The sequence below is a fragment of the Chiloscyllium plagiosum genome, chromosome 36 (assembly GCF_004010195.1).
Source record: "Chiloscyllium plagiosum isolate BGI_BamShark_2017 chromosome 36, ASM401019v2, whole genome shotgun sequence".
NCBI lineage: Eukaryota > Metazoa > Chordata > Chondrichthyes > Orectolobiformes > Hemiscylliidae > Chiloscyllium > Chiloscyllium plagiosum.
Genome location: NC_057745.1, coordinates 21,152,232 through 21,177,776, shown reverse-complemented (window position 1 = coordinate 21,177,776; position 25,545 = coordinate 21,152,232). Strand labels below are relative to the sequence as shown.

At 40.7% G+C, this 25,545-nt stretch overlaps 1 protein-coding gene across 5 annotated transcripts in view; it reads left to right on the top strand.

The window, feature by feature from the left end:
• LOC122541034 (protein unc-13 homolog C) overlaps window positions 1–25,545 on the top strand; it is a 358,819-nt gene that overhangs the window by 130,460 nt on the left and 202,814 nt on the right. For all 5 annotated transcript variants that reach the window (XM_043677514.1, XM_043677512.1, XM_043677513.1 and 2 more), the window contains 4 exons: window positions 2,432–2,573; window positions 7,514–7,683; window positions 14,898–15,013; window positions 16,724–16,887. In XM_043677514.1, the coding sequence (XP_043533449.1) occupies window positions 2,432–2,573; window positions 7,514–7,683; window positions 14,898–15,013; window positions 16,724–16,887 (592 nt within the window). The remainder of the gene's footprint in view (window positions 1–2,431; window positions 2,574–7,513; window positions 7,684–14,897; window positions 15,014–16,723; window positions 16,888–25,545) is intronic.

Genomic DNA, 25,545 nt, shown 5'->3' with positions numbered 1-25,545 from the left:
ACCAGGATAAAGATCAGTCATGATCATGTTAAATGGCAGAATGGGCTCAAGGAACTGAACTACCTACTCCTGCTCCCAATTCCAATGTTCCTATGAGATAATGGCAAAATGGCAGCCAGTGGAGGTCAGTGATTGTGCGGACTCTCTGCAAGTTTGGACAGAGTTTTGGGCAACCCCAAGACTGTGGGACCAAACCAGGGCGCAACTCTGCACTGTCCTGTAACCAAGAGACCTTAAGGCAAGGCCCCATCCATGCTGTTCTAGTGCATTTACAAAATGTACAGCCAGTATCGGAAGAGCAGAGGTGGTTCTCCCTGGTGCTCCAGAGCCATTATTGGTCCCTTACCCAATTTAACGACAAATAAAGTTCATCATCAACTGGATAAATTGGCTGCCACCACCTTCACAATGACCATTCTAAACGCCTCATTCACCTGAAGGCACCTCCAGGTGCTGAGGTTGTGATAGGTGCTAGAAAATTTTAAATTCTCTCTTTCCAAGGGGAGATAATGTTGGAATCACAGACGCTGCAACCGGATCTGGGAGAAAAAACCCAGGTTCCAAAGGGCAAAGAAAGTGACCCCAGTCATAGTTCCCTCAAATGGATAGAAAGATCATTGGCAGTAGAAACATGTGCATTCAGAGGGGATTGAGGGCGACCATCAGAAATGCAGGCTTCCAGTGTCCTGTAGCATTAGAGGCCAGTTGGACGGAGAGATTGTCAAGTTAAATCAAGGAAGAAGTGACATGCATTTGTATAGCACCCTTCAGGTATACAAGACTGTAGGCCAAGTGCTGGAAAATGGGGCTGCTTGCTTTTGACCGGCACAGACTTGATGGCCTTTCTCAGTGCTCTCCAACCTTGTGACTTCACAATGAACTTTACAGAAAAACTTTTATTTTTCTTAAAAGAAATTCTGTTCCAAAAAGGTAGGTTATGGAAGGATTTCACCATTTGGAAAAATGGGAGGGAGACTGACTGTGGGGATAGGAAAGAAAAAGAGCAAGAGGTTTGATGGAAGGTGGGAGGGTCACTGGCAAAGCCAACACTTATTTCCTCACACTCCTCTAAGTGACCCTGAGGCTTGTGGCATTGCTGTGCCCACTCCAGAGGAGAGGCAAGGGTCAGGTTATCATTCGGCAGTCAGAGTTAGTAAGGACAGCAGATTGCTCCCCCCGCCTTCCACCAGGGAAGAAGCGTCTCTGACGAGGCCGAAAACAGGACACAACCCCTCGCTGGGAGACTGTGGGTTCCTAGGTGGCATTTCACCAGCAGTGCCCAACTAAGAGGTTACCACTGGCACCCACTGGGGGCAGGAGGGTATCATCCCAGAGTTGTTAGCTCCGAGGACTAATGCAGTGTAGCCTCAGCAGCGCCACCACTGGAGGATGTGGTAATTGCTGAGGCGGAAGGACAGAAGAGAGGACACTGTTATACTGAGTCAGCCCTGAGGAGGCGATGAGATCTCTCTGTTTCTGTGCTGGGGACAGGAAAATAGACCCTGGTGATTAGAGTGACTCCTTTGTTAGGGAGTGAGGTTGGGAAGTGATGGGGATTCCCATTGCTACCAAAGCGGAGGAAGCTAAGTGCACTCTGAATATACAGCTGTTGGTCGTACTACTGGTGTGATGCATAGTGGTTGGAAGACAGTAGGATTGGAACGTAAGTGGGCCATTCAGCCCATCAAGTCCACCAGTCAATGAGATCATAGCTCATCTAATCATGTGTAGTTCGCTTTTCTGCCTTTTCTCTATCACCTTTGATTCCCTAATCAATTAACAAGCTGTCCATCTCAGCTTTGAATATACTTAACTACCCAGCCTCAACAGCCCTCTGCGGTAACAACTCCACAGAGTCTCTGCCCTCACCTCGGTCTTAATTGGAGATCCCTTAATCTGGTCCCGGACTGCTGTACAAGGGCAAACAATCTTTATACATCTACCTTGTCAAGCGCTCGAAGAGTCTCGTAGGTTTCAGTAAGGTCACCTCTCATTGTTCAGAATTCCAAAAAGGGTAGGCCTGACCTGCTAACTCTGGCCTCCTCCTGACTCTTCCTCCCACTTTACCAGCCTTTCCACTCCAAAGGTTTGGTAAAGCCCATCCTTGTGTATCCCCAGATAACATCTATCAGGAGCAACTTCAATGGCTTTGACATGTGGTGAAATAGGTAACAGTCAGCAAACATGGCTTTTTGGAATTCAGAAGGCACAGTTCAGAGAACTGGTGGAACAGTGTTGTATTCCTATTTCAGATCGACGTTCCCTTTGAGTTGAGGGTTCCCCATTGGGAGTGCTAGACCAGTGGCCTTCTCCTAACAACCACACACACTTTTTGCAAGAATTATTGATCAATAAAAAATATTAGGCATGTGTAGATGGTTAACATGTTGAACTGCAGTTATTTGTTTGATGTTTTCCTTTGTACATACAGTGCTTTGTGCTCAGGGTTTACAAGCAAAGGACAAGACAGGATCAAGTGACCCATATGTCACAGTGCAAGTGGGGAAAACCAAGAGGAGAACAAAAACTATTTTTGGCAATCTCAACCCAATCTGGGATGAAAAGTTTCACTTGTAAGTACAGGAGTATAACTTTTGTTCTAATCATGCACAGGTCAAAGTCAATTTAAGATTTAAAATTCTTGGTGAACACAATTTGAACGTTAAAATGTGCACAGCATAAGGCTGGCATTTGCTGGGCGTTTTTGCATGAATGGTTAACTGTGGGATGTCCAGCTGGTGTCTGATGAGCCACATAAGCCTCCTCTGTGGTTAAAGGCTGATTCTTGGCTTTAATTAGCTGGAATGCTAGATATTCCTCCCTGATGTGAAAGCTACAGAACAAAAACAAAACCAGCAGTACTCCTTCCATTCTGAACTGACTGAGCCACATATTTAGAACTAATTATAATCTATTAACTGTTCACTGTTGGATGTGCTCAAAATATACCCATGCCTTCACACCTATAGCTGAACACAAAATGGAGCCAATTACAAAATGCATATTTTAATCATTCTGAGAAATGTCACTTTTCTTCCCCTTATAATGATAGTATTTTTATGCAAAGGTTTTGATGTGCTTCTTAACAAACTTCCCCACACCCACGCTCATCATCAATACAGTGAATTAGATTGACCTAGAAGAGTAGCTTCAAAGCTTAATTACCATTTTTCCAACACACAGAAAAGCCCGTACTTTAGTTGTAAGAGTAAATGATGGTGTAGCAATGGACAAGTTCCTTTAACATATTGATTTTTAAAAAAATAGTGTGGTTTGAACTTTGGTATTCAGTTAGGAATTGGATTTCAGGATATTATTCCAAGATTGTGATCTGCAACACTCATTGTATTCCAATCTAGTGTTACATTTAATTGTTGGCGTTTCTCCAAACCTGGTTTTACCACATGTTTTAGACAACTCTGATACTGTGTGTCTCTCTCTCTCTCTCTCTCTCTCTCTCTCTCTCTCCCTCTCTCCCCCCCTTCCTTACAAAACTGCTCTGGCTACTTCTGAGAAATTATTATTTGGGGAAAGGACTTTATGTAACTTCACTTTTTTTTGAGTCATCATGACATTTTATATTGAACCTACGGAAACTCCAACACTACACAAGAACATACTCATTAAAGCCCAGGCTTAGACACTGCCGTATAACCATTCCTGCAATTACACAGCTCTTCGTTCAGGCTTTCCACTTCCTGAGTAAAGCTCTCAAACTACAATGCTGAAGAAAAATAAATACGTTTTCGCAAGAGTTTCTATCTTATTGAGGGAAAGGAATCAGTTTTCCTTTGGCAATGCCTTTGTCCCAAGATTTGTTGAAATCTGCCGTTTGTAAAAAAATATATATTGGCTAGAGGCAAACAAACTAAGAAATATGGCCAACAACACTACCTTCACTACCACGTGAAGATATAATATCCAGAAGATAACAGTTTAAGAAGGTAGTTCACTGATCTGCCAGGGTTTGATCTGAACAGATGCATAGTCTGCTTCCGTTTAAAATGCTACTCTCACAAAAGTACTTGATTGAAATTGTGATTCAGAAGTATTTAAAATTAGAAATTTGAAACAAATATTTTCTGCATGCATTAATTATATTGCTCCTGAACATTGCAGTTCAATATTTACAGCTTGTGGTTGGCTATTAAAAAATACTTGTACTGATTTTTGGAATGTTTTCCATCTCCTGCCTAACACACTGATATCAAATTCCTTTCTTTTCTTTTAACTGAGATATTACCTGATTTTAAAATGCACAGATTAGTGCCTCCATTGAGAAGGCGCAGTGCAGAATTTAATCCTGATTTGTTGGCAGTTCGTACAGTAACTTTGCCAAGACCAATTTGCAGCCTCTAATGTCAAAGTTCTCCACATATATGGTCATCTCTTACAGCTGCTGTAGCTGTTACATTAATTCAAGAAAGCTTTAGTGATTTGCCACGCGAGATTAAAATTGAAAGGAGATTGAAGAGAATTAAAACTCACGTTGTAAACTGGGATTTAATTTGTAGGAACATGAGCGCTGGAGTAGACCATTCAACTACCCCAGCCTGTTCCATTCCATCAATTAGATAATGGGCTGATCTGTGACTCAATGATATTTACATTCTTTCAAGCCTTTCACCCAGAATACAGCCTTGAAAATGTCAATTGGTGCATTATTCACTGTCTACTCTGTGGAAGAGCCTCAAGTTTGCACTATCCAAAATGTGAAAAACAACAGCAATGGGTCATGAAGGACAGAACTCATCCTTTGCGGGGATTGGGCACCTGAAGAGGAGGTGGGAGGTGTGGTCAAAGTCCCTCGGTCAGAAGGCTGCTTAACAGTTAAAACGTTTTAATGAACAATTTAGCCACTCAGCAGCTTTCAATGTCCATCCTTTATCCCAAGTCTTGTTTTCCATATTACTATCTAGGTAACCGACTTAACACAGGGATGCTTCCCATGTCCCATCCAATGCCCTCTGTGGTCATTTAGACTCCATCCCACCAGCATCTCCCCCTGCCAGCTGCTTCTGTCTCCTCCTCCAGAGTGCTCCAGGTTCGATTGGACTTCAGGCCTGAGATTAGGACTGACACAACGCTATCATATTAAAGTGTGGGTTCTGTTCTGGACCTCAAAACATTTTGAGAAGATAGTCCAGATGTTAATTTCTCTAGTTATTTTAGGCAGATGGAAGGTGAATATCCCAGGAGTGATGCAGCTGGTCAAACCACTTGGCTTCAAGTAAAACAGAATTTATTTACACACCACTGAATGAAACACAAACCAAAGAAAACAAAATTTTAAATAACAGTGATTTGATAACCCAACCAACTCTATCGCAACTTAATGATGCTGTTCCAATTTCGTGCAACGTCCCCATAAACACCCCTTGACAAAAAGGTAAATTCAAATCCAGTTTCTTATGGGAGAGATATTAGAGAGAATCAGCTGGGGATCATTTGCTGCCGCATGCACCCTCCTTCCAATGTAGCTACTTCTCTGTCTCCAGCAGTTTCTAACTACTAAAACTAACTCAAACGAGAAAAATGCCTAAACTGGGAGAACTGGCCACCCTCCTTTCATTGTACAAGTGTTTCAAATAAAAAAAAACCTAAAAGCCTTTACCCTGTTAGTTACCTTGGGCAGTATCTGGTAGCCATTAGCAAAGTGGCCTAAACCCAGACAAATCTGAACCTCTGCCTTTGACAACCCCTCTTGAAAAAAAACAAAGTACAACATAACCATGTTAAAGGAGCAACCTCATCACAGTTTGTAATTGGAAGTTCCACTCCACTATTAGTATCCATGTCGCAGAGTGTAAGCCAAAAGAAATGAATAAGGTTTAAATTCTGTGCAGAAATAAAGATTGAAAAAGGCAAATGAGACTATAGCAGAGACAATTGCAGAAAATATTACTTTATTATTTTGTTCTTTAAAAACCTCTGAAGGAATGAGTTCCCACATTTGTAGAATTAATTTTCAGGACCAAATAGATTGTTCAGCAGTATTTATCACTTTCCATACTGCTAAAGGGTCACTTACTCCGGAATTCATCAGTCTTAATGTTAATGCCATCTTTAATGGTGCTCGAGTAGGCAAGTGCAGTGAACCATTCTGGTTATTCAGAGCCGTATCTTCCAGCTTAGAGAGAATCTAGTAATCCTGTGGAGATTTATTGTATGCAAATGTTTGCAAGCGAAATCTCAGCAAGTCATTCCTTATCTTCTGTTTCTTCCCCCTAATTTACAAAGTTCATTAAATAGCTTGTCACTACTTTTTATTTATTCCTGCTGCTCCATTTTCTGTTATCATATGATTGCAGTTGTTGTTTTGCGTACTCTACTGATGACAAGTGTGCATTACAGAAACTGAATCACTTGAGACCGACAAGAGAAACCATATTTACAAAGAAAATCTGAACCTATTAAATGTTCAGTGCTACTTCATGCAATATTCCGCCATACTTTCAGTTGGCATAGATGAATAATGATTTAAACTCTATATATAAGAGAATGCCGAGCTCAATGAGCCTCAGAATATTCACTAGCCAAATTGGTGAAGACTGCATTCTGTACTAACTGAGATTGTTACATCTGTAGTGAAAACATCTCCATTTTGTATGTGAATGACTGTTTGAAATGACAGTACTACACAGAGAATTCTGCAAGTGACTGAAACACTGTTACATTAAATTAAAAGTGAAGGCTAAGGGTATTATCGTGCACTATAAGTAATTGCAGTAACCCTCTGAGATACTTATTGAATTGAGTAAACTTTAGTTAAAATGCCATTAATTGGCTGCAGATGGGCAATAGCTGTTTCTAGTTTGAATTTTTTTTTAACTTGTGTCTTGTTGAATATACTTATTGAAGTGTTGAGTCTCAAGTTACAGAAACTGCAAATTAACCATTAATTTCATGGTTTCAGTCAGCTGCACCAAATTAGTTTCTTAGTTTTTTTCCTCAAAGTAAATTAACTCCTGTAATATTTAAATCATGGTGAGAAAATATGAAATAATGAGTTTTTATATTTACTTTGTTTTGACTGAAATTTGCCTTATTTATGCTTAATTACTGTAAACATTACCTATATTTTCATCATCTTAATGGCTCATGTTGTAGAAGAATACTGCAGACCGAAATTTATTCTGGTCACACACAGCAACAGAATCTAACTAACTCCAAAGCTCAATCTCTACCATTGGCAGTGGTTTCTCTGATGTCTCATTTGGTTTTATGTTGGATAATTGTTCAAGAAAATTTGCAATGATAGAAGAAATATGTTTTCTAAGCCACAATGCGTAGCTAAACATAAATAAATATTATTTTTGAGATGGCTAACATAGCTTAATAGCTCTTAGGAAAGTTTTATTTATAGTCCAACAAACCACTTCTTATTTTTGTTAAAAAGAAGATACTTCATTTATAAATATCTCTTTATTACCTGAAATAAGAATGAGATTCGCTAATGTGGCGATCAATGCCATAGTATGCTTTTAATCTTTATTGTTTTATTTATGGACAGTGAGTGTCATAATTCCACCGATAGAATAAAAGTTAGAGTTTGGGATGAAGATGATGATATTAAATCTCGGGTTAAGCAGCATTTCAAGAAAGAATCAGATGATTTCCTTGGACAAACAATTATTGAAGTACGAACACTGAGCGGTGAGATGGATGTCTGGTACAACTTAGGTATGTGATTATTTATTGATGCCTACTTGTAAAGTACTACAGTGACGTTTTGGCCTCTACTGAAGTGCTTAAATGGAATAACAATTTTAGCCCCATGAGCATATTCTATGATTCTAATAGATCATGGCTGGTCTGTACTTGAACTTCATTTTATCTGCTTTTGTTTGATCGTTACCTTTTATTACCCATTCCCAACAGAAAAATGTCATCAGTCTTAAGAATTTTAATTGATTCCAACCTTTTGGGTGAGTGCTCCAGATTCTCAATATTTTATGGGAAAAGATCTTCTGGATTTTAATTCCTAAATGGTTTGGCACTAATTTTCAGGTTAACCTTACTTAGATTTATGTAATTTTAGTCTCCTTACATTTCTGTTTCTTGCTCTTTTCTTTTCTCTCTTATCCCTACATTAGCTACTTTATGCCACAATGTGCAGTTTCATCTGTGCCGCACAAGTACTAGACCGTGACCATTTCCAACAAGAGAGAATCTAAGCATAACATGATCTTTAATGGCATTACCATAATCAAATCCCCCACTATAAATATTCTGGGGGTTGCCATTGACCAGAAACTCAGCTGGTCTCACCACATAAGCACAGTGGCTACAAGAGTAGGCTTGGAATACTGCAGCCAGTAACTCACCTCCTGACTCCCCAAAGTCTGCCCACCATCTACAAGGTCAGCAGTGTGTCAGGATGACTCCAACAACACTTAAGAAGCTTGACTCCATCCAGGACAAAGCAACTCATTTTATTGAAAGTACATCTCCAGAAATTTACCAAGGCTCCTTAGTCAGCATCTTCCAGCTACCACCACAGCCAGCTAAAAGGACAATGGCAGTGGATAAATGAGAACAGTGCTATCTGTAAGTTATATCTCTAAGCAATGGTGAGTGGCTTGGAGACTATCATTCCTTCAGTGTCACTGAGTCAAAAGAATGCAACTCCCTCTGTAATATCATTATGGATCTACCTAAAACAAATGGACTGCAACACCTCATTCCCCTTCCCCCTTCTCAAGGGCAATTATGGATGGGCAATAAATGTTGACCCAGCTAATGGTGCTGACATCTCATGAAGGAATTTAAAAAAAGAAATCCACATTTATTCATTCCCTTCTGCTCAGAAGTAGTAGTGTGTACCATCTACAAGATGTACTGTAGAAATTCACCAAGGGTCCTTGGACAGTGCCTTCCAAAAGCATGACCACCACCATCTAGAGGACAAGGGCAGCAGATACATAGAAACACCACCACCTGCAAGTTCCTCGCCAAGCCACTGACCATCCTGACTTGGAAACATATTGCCATTCCTTCAGTGGTACCCAGTCAAAATCCTGGAGATCCATTCCTGACAGCATTTTACCCACATGAAATGGACTGTAGCAGTACTGTATAGACAGTATAAGAAGCCAGCATACCACAGCTCTCAAGGACAACCAGGAATAGGCAATAAATGATGGGCCAGGCAGTGATACCTACAGTCCTTGAATGCATACTAAAAATGAAAGATTAAAAGCATTATATTCACACTAATATATTAAAACATCAAATTGGAACAAAGTTGGCTCACAGTTAATTACTTTTGCCCATTGTTCTTCATGAATATTTAAACATGAAAGCGGGTTTGTTCACCTTTACATACTCTTATCAGCATGATGAAATTCGGGTGAATTATAAATTTAATGAATCAAAGCAAATTATGCACGATATAAGGTATTCAGTTTGACTTTAATGGTACTTAAGGTATATTTCAGTTCATTTAATGGAAATATTCCTCAACAAATTAATCCAAACTATCCACTATCCTTCACTCCATCCAGTTTAATAGTGTTTTGTCCATATTATTGCATGGGTCACCCTTGAGAATTGAAGGTGACACAGATTAAACTTTGGGTGCACATGCATGCCAGTTCACGTGAGATGGTTGTTTTTCCAATGTTTACGTTGTTGAAATAGTCTTTTTTTTTTCTACTTGCAATCAGGTTACAATGTACGTACACAACCAACATCTACACCATCACATTCATCTGCGATATTTAAAATTCTATCAATTTAGCAAAGAATTGTTTACTGCCTACTGCCTGCATTTGTTCCTTGACATCAAACATAGTTACATGCGGGGTGACAATCCTGGCTATGTCCATATAAGGTCTCTATCGTCCTTAAGCATGTAATCCTGTATATTGTACTCTTCGGAGTAATATATCTGGAATTATACAAGTTATTCTCTATGTAGTTTAATGTCCATGTTACGTAACAGAATATCTTTCAACTCACGGAGGAAGAATGCAATATAAATATTTATCTATCTAACTTAGATGGAGTTAGCAAAAGGCTATAATTAATTTTGTTTAGATAGTTTGGAAAGTACTTTATTCCCTTGGTTAAGAATATTTTCTGAACTCCTCTCGCAGATTAGAGTCTTGCAGTTCAGATATCCATGTTATGTTTAAATTTTCAATTTATTTTAGTTGTGCTTTTGGAATTTTATTACATCTGCATAAATGCTTTTTCACATTTTTGTGACTGTAGGCTGTAACCTAATTTCTTAGCTGTTCACCCTCAGTGAATTTATCATTATTCCACAATAAAAAACCAATTGCCACCATAATAAAGTTATAATCTCCAACTGTACGTACATCTGCTGGAATGAAATGAGATAAAAGTTACAAGTTTTCTTGAATTGCCCATCCAGAGCCCGAGTAGACTAAATTGGAATGATTTACAAACCTTTTTAATTTGCTTGGCATCCGAAATAGAATTCTTTACTGCATCAAATCTAGACTAAGGTGAAATTGCAGATGAACTGGAGGATTTTTGTCATATACCAGTGCTTCTGAGCTTTTGCAAGCATCAGTTTACCCATGTTTTATGTAAAAGTGTTTTGTGGAGCCAGATGACTTTATATAATTTTACAGATCTATACAATATCTGAAGTAGGATGTAAGTCAAGCAATAAAGATTTGAAAACAAATTGTAGCATAACAAATTATAAATAAGAAAATTAATTTAGCCTATCACAGTTGAGCTATCCAGACTGACTTGAAATTCCCTCCTGTACACATATCCAATTAACTCTTAATTCCAAATTTCTGCATCTACTCTTCTGTTCATCCTATTCATTGATCACTCTCATGGTTGGAAACACTTTCTGATGTCTGCATTTGTTAATGTTGACTTCGAGCATCTATATAGGAAAGTTATTAGAGTTATTTTCACATTTTCATATAATCTTAGAGACTGCAGAGAGCTACATTACAGCAGCTAAGAATTGTTGATGCCTGTTAATTCAAGTTGTAGGTGCTTCTAATTTAGTAAATATTGTGCAATAAATGTCTGATAACTTCTAACTGGACAATCAAACCATAATTTATTTCAATGTTTATTCACCCAAACTTAGTAAGGACATGGCATTATGTCAAATGAGATTGGATTCCCTACAGTGTAGAAACAGGCCCAACAAGTCCACACCAACCCTCCAAAGAGGAACCCACCCAGACCCATTTCCCACTGACTGATGCACCAAACACTTTGGGCAATTTAGAATGGCCAATCCAGCTAACCTGCACATCTTTGGACTGTGGGAGGAAACCAACACAGACAAGTGCTGGCAGTGGTCACCACTGACACTCCCACCAGTGGAAGAAAAGGACTACACCTTTGTCTGACTGACCAGCTGCTAGCTTATTCAACCAAACACATTGATGCTAAAAGGAGCAGACTGAATCCAAGCTCTCTCTTAGAGGCAGCTCGGATAGGGAGATGCAGTTAGAATTGCTTTTGGACATGACTGTCTGGAGGAGTTGATTCAATAAAGCGGATGTGCTCTAACCTGTCATTCCAGCTTAGTCGGTAACTCACTTTTCTTCTGCAGTTTGTACTAGGTACACCACACAATGATTTTTTTATATCTGTTGTCACATGATAGTTCTCTACTCTGTGAAAATTTTAAATTCAGTTCTGTTCTGCTCTGAACAAAGCTATACCATTTTACTATCATTGACATAATTACCTTTACAAAGCTTTTTATATTTTCTTTCATTAATTGCCTTTCAGTCCTTTTTACAATAGGTATAAAACTTAAAGCAGCACTTACCACATCTTTGTTATTGACTTACACTTGCTTTCATAACAATCAAACCCCAGAGGATACTGCACTCTGTATATTTGGATCACACTGGTGCAAACAATATCGGCTTTGTCCATGTGTTGTTACTGCTTGCCATCTTGAACATCATTAGCAGCTGCCACTTTCGATACAAGGTTAATATTCTGTTGCTGGTCGAGTTGTGAAGAAAGTATTGCCCACATACAGGGAAGAAATCTCATCCTCTGCAAATACATTTTCTGAACACCTCAGTCCCCAGCCTTAGTTTAATGTTAAACAACTTTTCCTTGTGAATTTATGATTAAGTGGATGGCCACTCATCATTTAAAAAGTAATCAGAATTTCCCTCTGAGAAACGTAAATTATGTTTGTATTAGGTTCTACAGTCAACTGACAGTTGGAAACAAATCGCTTATTGCATCTGCTCAATTATACCGCAATGCAATTTATCTCTTTCATCTTTGCTATTGTTTGATCTTTCTGTTGTTTGATGAAACTTGTGATTTTTACCTAGCAAATGGCAAATTGAGCACAATAATCATTAGTGGTATTTTTATGGACAGACATTACATGTAGAACTCTTAGTGGTAATGGTATGTGTGAAAGGGATTGGAACTAGGTGGGTGCTGGGCTGGTATTTTAATGTTTTCTTCCCTGACAGGACCTGGGCATCGCTTCTCATCCATCCCTATTTGCCCTCGAGAAGGTGGTGGAGAGCTGCTGCCTTGAACCAATGCAGTTCATGTGCTGTTCAAAAAAGCAGCTCACCACCACCAAGGGCAACTAGGGATGGGCAACAAGCAGCCAGCGATGCCCACTTCCCACATCCCATGAGTGAAAAAAGAAGCCATTTGGATTCAAATGAAACAGGGTAAATGATTCTTCCAGCTGTAACGATCTCATGTGAAATGAGTTTAGTCAAGTCCTACTCAGCTTTCAGTTGCAATGTAACATGTCCCAATTTGGTACTAAACTGATCATTTCAGATAGCATGGCAGGTTTAGAAAGTGGGATGAGTGATAGTGTATTTACTTGCATATGGAGTTGATGTAAGAATTAAATTAATTGTCGTAAATCTTTCTAATTAATAGGAGCCACTTTCCATGCATCATCCATTTTTTGCTATCAGCTGTTTATACTGATATCAACAAAAACTTGCATTAATACAGGAAAACGTCCCAAGTTGCTTTACATTGTAGCCACACAAGGAGATATTAGAACAGATTGGCTAGGTCAAAGAGTTAGGTTTTAAGGCTGGCTAGGTCAAAGAGTTAGGTTTTAAGGCATGTCTTACAGGTAGAGAAACCATTAACAAAGAAGAGGAGTTAATGGAGAGAATTCCAGGACTCAGTCTAACAAGTTGAAGGCAGGGCAACCCATGTGGAGTGATTATTATCAGGGCAACATATAAGGCAAGCAGTTTAAGGTCTTACTGATCTTGCAGGATTGAGGACATTAAAGATATTGAGAAGGTGAGACCATGGAGGGATTACAAATCAAGCATGAGAATTTAAAATTTCGGAATAACCAAACTGGAACCAATGTTGATCAGTGAGGATTGAGGTAAAATGGATGGTTGGGATTTGCTGTGTGTCTAGATATGGGCAGCATCTTATGGAGCATGAATAATGAGAAACTGGTTTTGAGAGTGATGCAAGTTTGCAAAGTACTTTACTGTTCGATTGTGAAACTCTGATTATTTGCTAACTGTCACTTGTTGGTAAAAGGTAGCATTCCCCCTGGTGATTCAGGCACTGGGGTCCCCCAAAGAAGATAGAATTCGCTACTTTGGTTTCAGATATTTGGGCAGTGCATCTGGAAATGAGAACACAGGAGCAAAGTGAGTGAGAAGCAAAAACTGACTCCAAGACTCGAGAGAAACCAGAAACAGATATTTACCCAGAGTAACCGCTGGGCATAGCAGCAGGAATTTATCGAATATTGACAGGGTGCGTTGGGTCTAACTAGGATTCACCATGCAGGAGTGTAACAATTGGAACAGGGTGCAGGCTGATCAGTAAATCAAAAGCCAGATTTGGGGAAGGGATTGCAAGAATATTCTAAGTTTGAAGATGTGCTTGGGCCAATTAAATAACAATTAACACAAGCAAAACTAGAGTCAGGCCAAATATAACATCGTTAAAAGCAAAAAACTTGGCAATTATTTTCAGAACATCTATAAAATCTGAGGAGAATATAATTTAAGAATTATGATGGCAATCTGTAATGTGTGAAGATAACAAAGAACATGGCTGGAAGTTCAATTTCATTGGCTGAATCTCATTAAGTATTGGGCCAGAATATGTTATGAGAGGGCTCTTCAGTTCAAAGAAAAATTGCCCAGAAAGTTATTGATAATATGAGCATTTGATGATCTGGTGAGGAAACAGGACATGTGGGATCTGAGTGAACAGGGCAAACAGGCTTGTATCTCTTCAATCAATGAGATGGCAGGATTGAGAAATAACCATGAGAAGGAGTAAGAAGGAAGATGAGTTAAAGAGAGTGAATTCATCGTCAAATCAAATAAAAAAGAAGCTGCATTTGTTTGCATATTAATTGCCATTTGAACTGACTACATGAGTTAAGGCCAGTATTTAACAATGCAAGGACCTTTTTAATAATGACATTTATTTCCCTTTAATGTCACTTCATCTGTTCAGCCCAGAACAGCAAGAGCTGAAACCATGGAGTCTCATTCCTACACTTCATAAATGATTAAACATGTGTGGGTTTTTAAAAAAATTTCTTTCCAACTTTCCATTTATATCCGTCTTTACACACAATCCAATCTTCCTTTGCCTCACTATTTTTCTGCAACAGGATCTGACTGTAATTCATACTGTTGTGTTTTTCGATTGCTAAAGTTACTTTTGAGCATATGCAAATGAGAATCATAAAATAATTCTTAGCTTGAAGCATCAAATTGCAATATGAGTAACTGCTATTATCTGAATGAAAGATGAGATGAACAGTCTTTAGGGACTTCACTAATGTATCACGTTCATGCTATTTATAAATCATTAACATTTAAATGAGCACCAAGATATTTTGATGCAGTGTGGAATATCTCAGAATTATGGGCTGTATTTCTTCTTCGCAGAGAAGAGAACTGACAAGTCGGCAGTTTCTGGCGCCATTAGAATGAAAATCAGTGTTGAAATTAAAGGCGAGGAGAAAGTGGCCCCATATCATGTGCAGTACACATGTTTACACGAGGTAAGGCAACATCATACAGCTATTGTGTTTAATGTTTCATAACTTCTGAAATATGCAAAAATTTTCCAAATGTGCCTGCTAGGCTCCAGAGTGTTTTTTCATTTAGATTGAAATTTACCAACGGTACCCGCTTTGTTTATTTTTCCAAATAAACCTGTTGGACTATAATCTGGTGTTGTGTGATTTTTAACTTTGTCCACTCCAGTCCAACACCAGCACCTCCATATCACGGCTACCCAATGAAGGCAAGCATGCCTTATACCCTCTTTAAGGAGAAAGTGAGGTCTGCAGATGCTGGAGATCAGAGCTGGAAATGTGTTGCTGGAAAAGCGCAGCAGGTCAGGCAGCATCCAGGGAACAGGAGAATCGACGTTTCGGGCATAAGCCCTTCTTCAGGAAGGGCATAAGCCCTTCCTGAAGAAGGGCTTATGCCCGAAACGTCGATTCTCCTGTTCCCTGGATGCTGCCTGACCTGCTGCGCTTTTCCAGCAACACATTTCCAGCTCTTATACCCTCTTTACCACCTTATCCACTGTGTTGCCATTTTCTGGGAGCTGGGGACTTGCATCCTAAGATCCTTCTGTATATCAATGCACTGAAGGATGCTGCCATTTACTGTATATTTTCTTCTGCATTTGACTTCCCAAAATACACCACCTCACACTTGCCTGAATTAAATGCCATCTGCAATTTCTCTTCTCACCTTCACAGTTGATCTATATCTTGCTGTACCCTTTGATAACCTGCCTCACTATCCACATCCATCAATTTTGTATGGCCTGCAAACTTACTAATCAGACCACTTACACTCTCATCCAAACCATTTATATAAATTGCAAGCAGCTTTTCCCAGCACAGATCCTTATGGAACACCACTGGCATAGACCTCCAATCAGAAAAACAACCCTCCACAACTACCCTCTGTCTTCCAAGGCTGAGCCAATTTTGTATCCAGATTACCAACTTAGCATGGATGCTATGTAAATTAATGTTCTGAATCAATTACCATTAGGGAGCTTGTCAAATGCTTTAATAAAGGGGAGAAGGTTTAGAAGGTTGAGGAGAAACATTTTCATCCAGACACTGGTGGAAATCTGGAGCTCACTGCCTGTAAGAGTGGTAAGAGGCAGAAACCCTTGTACCATTTAAGAAGTATTTAGATGTGCCCTTGCTCACAAGACCATGGGCCAAGTGCTAGAAAATAGGATTAGAATAGTTAGGTGATTGTTTTGACCAGCAGAGAGACACTGGGGCCGAAAAGCCTTTGTCTATGCTATAGATTTCTTATGACTCTGATAGCTGGTTAATGGCCTTATCTGCTAATCTAATTATTAGAAAACATTTTATTGTTCATTAAAACCACTTCTACAAACATACCACTGTAATGTATTGTCTTTATGGTGGAGCAGTACAGGAGGGTATCTGTAATATACAGCAATTGACATTCACCTCATTTGCAGTCAACTGAATGGAATATCTGATACTGTATGTAAGCAGTGACTGCCAGAAATAAATTACCACCCTGGGCCTGTCTTTGTTCAGTTTTATTTTTCAAAAACACAAGGAGAAAGATTATAATATGTGTTGAAATGAAAGTAGTGCTTAGGCAGTGTGAATAGGATAATTCTGTGGGTCTCTGGCATTGAATATAATGATCGAGAAGGCTGGAAATACAATGCACAAATTTAGTCTTCCTCTTATTTTCTTCAGAGCCTATTCACTCACCTAACTGAAACAAAATATAATGGTATTGTGAAAATCCCGCAAGTGAAAGGCGATGAAGCGTGGAAGGTCTACTTTGAAGATTTTGGTCAAGAAATCGTGGATGAATTTGCAATGCGCTATGGAGTTGAATCAATTTACCAGGCCATGACGTGAGTAACTCATTTGCAATAATTCTTTTTTTTTTCAGTCATCCTAGACCCAGGTTGTCTTGATGTTGATTCTGAATGAATCAGATGACTTGGATTCATATTCTCCCAGGCATTTTGAGTTGAACCATAAGCGCCTGTATCAGATTGACATGTCCATGAAGCTGGAAGGTTGTCATGCAAAACCAACAGGCTATGGAATCATACAGTATGGAAACAGGCCCTTCAGCCCAACTCATCCCATTTGCCAGCATTCAGCCCATATCCCTATAAACATTTCCAATCCAGGTACCTGTCCAAATGTCTTTTTAATGTTCTGTTCTAATTATACCCGCCTCTACTACTTCCTCTGGCTGCTCATCATGAACAGGAAATGACCTGTGCAATCTACATCCCAGTCCAGGGTCTGATTCCAGACCCACAATAACATGGTTGGATCAGCAGGGTCTTCTGAATTGAATTGAATTGATTTATTGTCACGTGTACTGAGGCACAGTGAAAAGCCTTGTCTTGTGAGCAATACAGGCCAACTACATAGTTAAGTAGCATATATAAGTAAATAATAGGTAAACAGCGGCAAAAACAAAAACACAGGTACAGGTGAATGTTAAGAGTTTGTGAGTCCATTCAGTATTCTAACAATAGTAGGGTAGAAACTGTTTTGAAACCGGCTGGTGCATGTGTTCGGGCTTCTGTACCTTCTCCCCGATGGCAGAGGTTGGAGAAAAGCATTGCCAGGGTGGGATGGATCTTTGAGAATGCTGGCGGCCTTTCCTTGACAGCGGGGTCTGGTAGATGGGAGGTTGGCCTTTGTGATTGTCCGGGGCGAGTTCACCACTCTCTGTAACCGTCTTCGATCTTGAATGGTACAGTTACCATACATCCAGACAGAATGCTCTCGATGGCGCACCTATATAAGTTGGCAAGGGTATTCACTGTCATGCCAAATTTCCTCGGCTGCCTGAGGAAGAAGAGACATTGTTGGGCCTTTGTAACCACAGCGTCCACATGAAGAGTCCAAGAAAGCTTGTGGTGAATGACCACTCCCAGGAGCTTGACGATCTCCACCTCTGCGCTGTTAATGTGTAGGAGGGGGCATGAGTAACATACTGCTGAAAGTCAATAATGAGTTCCTTGGTTTTGCTGGTATTGAGAGCTAGGTTGTTCTCAGTGCAACATTTTTCCAGGTCTTCCACCACCCGTCTGTAGTCTGTTTCATCGCCATCTGAGATTCGACCAACTATGGTGGTGTCATCAGAAAACTTGTAAATGGCATTAGTCTGGTATTTGGTGACACAGTCATGGGTATACAGTGAGTACAGTAGGGAGCTGAGTACGCACCTTTAGGGAGCTGCAGTGTTGAGTGTTAGTGAGGATGAAATATTGTCCCCAGTCTTCACTGATTGTGGCCTGTGGGTCAGGAAACTGAGGATCCAGTTGCAGAGAGTGGGGCTTAGTCCGAGATCACTAAGTTTAGTAATCAGTCTCGAGTGTTGAAGGCTGAACTGTAGGATTCTTACATAGCTGTTCTTGGTTTCAAGATGTTGTAGGGACAAGTGAAGGGCAAGTGATATGGCATCTGGCATGGGTTTGTTGGTCTGAAAGACAAATTGGAGTGGGTCAACAGTAGTGGGGAGGCTTGAGTTGATTAATGCCATGACCACCCTTTCAAAGCATAATTTGGCAGAGTAAGCCTTCACTAACAGCAAAGCACCACTACAAAGAATGTTCAAGAAGACCCAGTAACAACTATTTGGGAGAATTAGGCATGGACTTTATATGTTGACAATCCACTGATGCTGACAGCCTGAGAATGATTTCTTTGTAATTAATTGAATCCCTAGAATGTGAAAGCAAGTGATTTGGCCCATTGAGTTAACACCAACCTTCCAAATAGCATTCCACCCAGAACTCCCCCCACCCCCACCCTATCCCTGTAATCTAACATTTCCCATGGCTAATCAACCTAACCTGCATATTCCTGTGCACGATGGGCAATTTCCCATGGCCAGTCCACCTAACCTGCACATGGACTGTGGGAGGACCCAGAGGAAACACAGACATGGATGGAATGTGCAGACTCCACACAGAAAGTTGCTCGATACTGGAATTGAACCTGGCTACTAAACACTGAGCCATTGTGTCACTCTGGGAGGTGATCATTGAGATATGGTCAATGCACACTACTTTGAATGTTCAAACGCAAGTTAATAGATGCCTTGAAATAATTTGTACATAATAGTAAAAAGAGAATTTAAATTTGGAATGATTTTAAAACCTGTGAAAACTTGGTGTACCATTTGTCTCTTAAAAAAGTCTATTCTAACATCCTTAAGTCAAAAAAATGTGTTTGTTGCAGTCAAATTCACCAGCTGTCATTTTGCTTGACATTGCAACGTCAATGAAATCTATTCAGATTATTTTTAGCCCATCACTGAAGAGACTTTTAAAAAATGTGGACTTTCTAACTTTCTTTTTTCTAATCAAATTCAGATTGACCTTTTCTTAAAGACACACTATATATATCTCATTGGTCCCTATAGGAAAATGCATGCCTAATTAGGATGTAAAGCTTTAGGCCTAATTATTGTGGTTAGCACTGCTGCCTCACAGCGCCAGACACCCGGGTTCAATTCCCGCCTCAGGCGACTGACTGTGTGGAGTTTGCACATTCTCTCAGTGTCTGCGTGGGTTTCCTCCGGGTGCTCCGGTTTCCTCCCACAGTCCAAAAATGTGCAGGTTAGGTGAATTGGCCATGCTAAATTGCCCGTAGTGTTAGATGTAGGGGAATGGGTATGGGTGGGTGCACTTCGGCGGGTCGGTGTGGACTTGTTGGGCCGAAGGGCCTGTTTCCACACTGTAAGTAATCTAATCTAATCTAATCTAATCTATTCTTTTTTGCTTCAACATTTTCCTTGTATTAGGAAAATTTAATCAACACAATTTTGTTGACCTTGCATTCTGTTGTCAACTTTCTCATTTTCTGTTTTTAAGTGGCCGTATGTTTTTTATCCTTTCTACTCAGCAGAACACCAAAACACAATTTTGGAACTAGATTTACCAATGATTAAATTTGAACATAAATCCAAGCTGGTTTTTGTGGTTTGCCCCAGCTCTGGACCCTCCCTCATGGAGGTCTTTGTTGCTGTCTCATTCACACTCTTTCTCACCTCCAACACCCATTCCCAAATCGAGTTGCCAACTCACCAGGATTCTCCTGCAATCTCCAAGAATTAGAATGTAATCTCCTGGACACTAACTCGAGTAAAATCCAGGAGACAAATAAAATCAATACTGAAAAAAAATGGTCTGATCCTTTTTAATTTTGAACACTTCCTTTTATTGGTTGGAACAATACTACAGATGAGAGGAAAGGGCTTTTGACTGGGAGCAATATTTGGAAGTAGAACCCATGTGATAAAATCTCCAAGAAAACGTCTAGTCAGAATTGGCAACCTTATTCCCAATGCTAAAGGTTTGGGTTTTATTCCTTGGATTGATAGTATTTTGCAGGAAATGTTAGTCTGTTTCATTTCAATCAGAAAATACTCTTCAAAAGAAATTTTAGTTAAGTATTCACATGGGTGAGCCCTACATTGGCATGGAGGATGACGGGCAAACCTTCTAATTTGGAGGGCTGATCAAACCCCAGAGAATCCCACTTTCCAGGGTTAGAGAAGGCACCTCAAACATAAGGGGCCCACTCAGGCCACTTTTTTTGGAATCTGTAACAAGAATCCAGAAAAAGAAACAGTCACCAAGCTGGAGGACCCATTAACAGAGCAGCCTTTGGAGGATTGAACATTCAGGCCATTTTGGAGGATTGAACATTTTCCAGGAACTCTGACCCCCCCCCCCCCAGAGCCAGTCCACTATCTCGAAGGCACAAATCAGGAATTTGATGGGATACTGTCCACTTGGGTGGATGGATGAAGCTCCAACAACACTCAAGAAGGTTCAAGTGCCCTTTCAGGACTGAGCAGCCCACTTGATTAGCACCCTGTCCAACAGCTTCAGCATTCATTCCCTCCATAACTAACTTATAGTTAGCAGCAGGGTGCACCATATCCAGGATGCATTGCAATATCTCACCAAGATATCCCTGGAATAACACCTTGCAAGCCTGCAACCCTTATTACTTGATGGACAAAGGCAGGAGTTACATGGGAGCCTCATTTGCAAGTTCGCCTTCAAGTCACAGATCATCTTGAGTTGGAAATGTATCACTGTTCCTTCACTGTCACTGGATCAAAATCCTGAAACTTCCTCCTTAACAGCTATACCACAAGGTCTGTTGCTATACCACAAGGTCTGTGGTGTTTTTCTCACTCACACATTGGACGTTGGCATCATCCACTGGGCCAGCATTGATTGCTCATCCCTAGTTGCCCTTGAGAAGGTGGTGGTGAGCTACCTTCTTGAATGGCTGTAGTCCCTGTACTGTGGTTTGACACACAATGCTATAAGGGAGGAATTCCAAGATTTTGACCCAGTAACAGCGAAGGAACGGTAATATATTGCCATGTCAGGGTAGTGAGTGGTTTGAAGAGGAGCTTGCAGCTGGTGGTGTTTCCGTATATCTTTGTCTTTTTCCTTCTAAATAGTAATGGCTGAGGGTTTGGAAGGTGCTGTCCAAGGATCTTTGGTGAATTTCTACCATGCATCTTATAGATAGTACACACTTCTACTACTGAGTATCGATGGTAGAGGAAATGAATGCTTGTTCCAATCAAATGCTTTGTCCTAGATGCTGTCAAGCTTCTTGAGTGTTGTTGGAGCTGCACCCATGCAGGCTAGTGGGATATTCCATCACACGCCTGACTTGTACCTTGTAGATGGTGGACAGGCTTTGTGGAGTGAGGAGTTGAGTTACCCGCTGCAGTGTTCCTAACCTCAAACCTAATGTTGTAGCCAGTGTGTTTATGTGGCGAGTCCAGTTGAGTTTCTGGTCAGTGGTAACCCCGGGGAGGTTGAGGGTGAGGGCTTAAATGTTGATAACACCATTAAATGTCAAGGAGTGATGGTTAGACTGTTTCTTATTGGAGGTCATTGCCCGGCATTTGTGTGGCCCAGTTGTTACTTGCCACTTGGCAGCCCAAGCCTGGATATTGTCCAGATCATGTTGCATTTGGACATGGACTGCTTCAATGCCTTATGAGTCGCAAGTGGTGCTGAACATTGTGCAGTCATCGGTGATCATTCCCACTTCTGACCTTGTGATGGAGGGAAGGTGATTGATGAAGCAGTTGAAGATGATTGAGCTGAGGACACAATCCTGAGGAGATGTCCTGGAGCTGGGATAACTGACCTCCAACAACAATAAATCTCTTCCTATGTACCAAGTGTGAATCCAACCAGCGGACATTTTGCCCCCCAATACCCATTGATTCCAGTTTTCCTGAACCTGCCTTCCTCTTCGGCCCTGAGGGATGGTTTCCCTCCTTAATGTCCAGCACCATGAATAGTATTCTCCAACTGTCAGAAGCTGGCACCAGTATTGTAAGGCCCCATCAGGAGACAGCATAAAATCAGCCCCTTCTCTCTCACGGAGATCCTCCCCAGTTGTGCTTATCTGATTCTCCTTGTAAAAGAAATACATGAAGGGCCTTAACTGCAATACACAGGAGCATGCTGTGAGAAGTGTTGCAGTCTGCCATGATGGGGTTTCAATTTTCCACACAACTTGGCTGGGTTTGCTCAGTTGGTTGGAAGGCTGGTTTGGAATGCAGAGTGATGTCAACAGAGTGGGTACAAGCTGAGGTTAATATGAAGAACTCTCTCTTTCTCAACCTCTCTCCTTAACTAAGGTGCAGTGAAGCAATAAAGTTTCAACTTTGATCTCCAGCATCTGCAGACCTCACTTTCTCCTCAGTTGGTTGGAAGGCTGGTTTGGAATGCAGAGTGATGCCAACAGAGTAGGTACAAGCTGAGGTTAATATGAAGAACTCTCTCTTTCTCAACCTCTCTCCTTAACTAAGGTGCAGTGACACTCAGGTTAAACCACCAGCAGTCATCTCAGTCTGTTGAGCGAGAATAACCATAGGGTCCTCTGGGATGATGGCAACTTTACTTTAGATTTTAACTGAGCTGACTTGTGGGAAAGTAGAGCTGACAATTTGCCTGGATGTTTGGGTACATGAGTTATCTAAAAACAGGATTGTTATTTCCAAATAAGACTCAGGATAATAAGAATAATAATTATTAAATGAGCTTGAGGGAAGTAGGAGTACATTTGAATGAAGTTTTTTTCCAATGTGATAGTGCAAGGTTGGACATTCATCAGTGGAAGCTTCATCTTATGATCTCTGCCTGTTCAGTCAGTCTATTACCAAAATTTTATAACTAATAAAGATTTTTTTTAAAATGGAAAATAAACCTTTTATTTCAAATGTAAAGTACACTGTGTGGGGACATGAGCTGGGATTGTGCTGTGCATCAAAAATAACATTGCATTTGTTTATATTTAAACATAAGGATCATCCTTGAAATCTCAATGGATCAATAATCTCAAGCACCTGATGCCAGTTGTAGTTTATAAATCATCTTTAACATGTAGCAATAATTAAATCACAAAACTGGGCAGGATTTGAACCGAGATTTTTCTGGTGTTACAAAGTTAGAAATTCCAGATTTAAATCACTGACTATCCTAAGACAACTGATCTGGTCTTGCATTTGGAATTCCTGATAATGGTAGATATTTTCTAATCAACCTTTTCAAAGATGTTATGACACACTTCACCCCTGGAGTAGGTAAGGCTTGAACGCTCCCAGCTCAAAGGGAGGGACATTATCACTGCACCACAAGAGTCATTATTCCAATGGAAATTGTATATGAATGGGTGCTAACTCTACTTACCTGATGAGCATTTTTGGATTCATTTGTGCTCAGCAATGTAGAAACTCAAGAGGGTCTTGTGGTAGTGTTCCAACCTCTGAGCCAGCAGAAACAAGCACAGAGGATTCTGGAGCAACTCAGTAGGTCTGGCAGCATCTGTGGAGAGAGAAATAGAGTTATTGTTTCAAGTCAGGTGACTTCTCTTCAGACCCAAGCCATCTTTTTGCGGAAACACTCATATGTAAAAGAGTGAAGCCTCTCAATGTTGACCAGCTTTTGAGAGATCTCAGTAGTGTGTGGTGTGGCTTGTTAATCTTAAAACCACTTGGTGGTGAAACCTGACCTGACTGGCAATCCTGTCCAGGCAAGGCAGCGACACTGACTGACATCGGCAAAGCGAAGCAAGGCAGCTAAACAGGGCTGAACTCAAAAGGGAGCTCAACTCAAGCGGCCATTCTTTATGATTGTGTTCATGTCCCAAGCAAGTATTTGGTGAAAACCTGTCAACTGTGTACGTTCTCCCCTTTGTGATGAAAGGTTGGTGAGCTGGAGTGCTGTAGCTCATTCCATATTTTAAATGTGGACCTTGGTGGACGTGTGAGAGGCAGTGCCATTGTGATGCCACTCATGCTATTGGTAGCTGCAATGGAGTGACAGACACTGGTTACAGATGAGGCATCTGATGATGATGCTTGGCACCATTCTCCTGTGTAGCGGTTGTAGATTGTATAACATCACAGTGCAACCTTTCTTTCACAGGAGCATGAAGCATCAAGTAGATAAAGGCATATACCCTGGCAAAGCACAGTAAATTCTTGCCAAGCTGGAGCCAGGGCTTTCTTGAGCCACCTATGGGCACTGACCTCCACAGCCAACCATGTCTAGGCTCTCTTCATCAGGCAAGATAACTTCTTGTAATCACCTCAAGGGAAACACATTTCCCTTCCCTCCTTTACTTCAGGAGAACATTTCGGAAGAGCTTGCTAAAGTGTGGTGCTGTTTTTAGATTCCCTACAGTATGGAAACAGGCTCTTCCACCCAACAAGTCCACACCGACCCTCCAAAGAGTTCCCAGTCCAGACCCATTCCCTATCCTATGTTTACCCCTGACTAATGCACCTAACACTACGGGCAATTTAGCATAGCCAATGCACCTGGCCTGCACATTTTTGGATTGTGGGAGGAAACCGGCGCACCCGGCGGAAACCCATGCAGACACAGACAGTTGCCTGAGGCCGGAATCGAACCCGGGTCCCTGGCGCTGTGAGGCAGCAGTGCTAACCACTGAGCCACTGTGCCGCCCCTGTACATGTGTAATGTGCTGAGAAGAATGTAATTACCCAACAAAGATTTGAATCGTTCCCAAGTGGAAGATCCTCTGTCTTTTTCGGCTCATCATAACACCTGGCCTGCAGAAGAGAAAATTCCACCCGACTTAAATAAGAGTTCATAAGAAGAGTCATTTGCAGCTGGAAATGGCACATTTGTTTCTGTCCCCACTGATGCTGCCAGAGCTGCTGACCTTCAGTACTTTCCATTTTTATTTCTCCCCTTTGCCGTCCAACTCTGAGTTTTAATGTTTCTAATGTGGAGGAGCTGGTTAATGCCCTGAATCCTGTTGGAAGATGTCCACCACTTGAGACCAGCTTGGCTTTTAGCTTTGATCTTTTATAAACCTCCGTCATCCATTGCTTTTTTCCATCTCTGAATAAAGGCCACTACAATATTAAATACAGAAGCAGGGAGTAGAGAGGGATCAGTAACCATGACTGTGGTTCAGCCAGTCCCTTTAAGAAAGGGATAATAAGAGCATTTGGCAGGGAG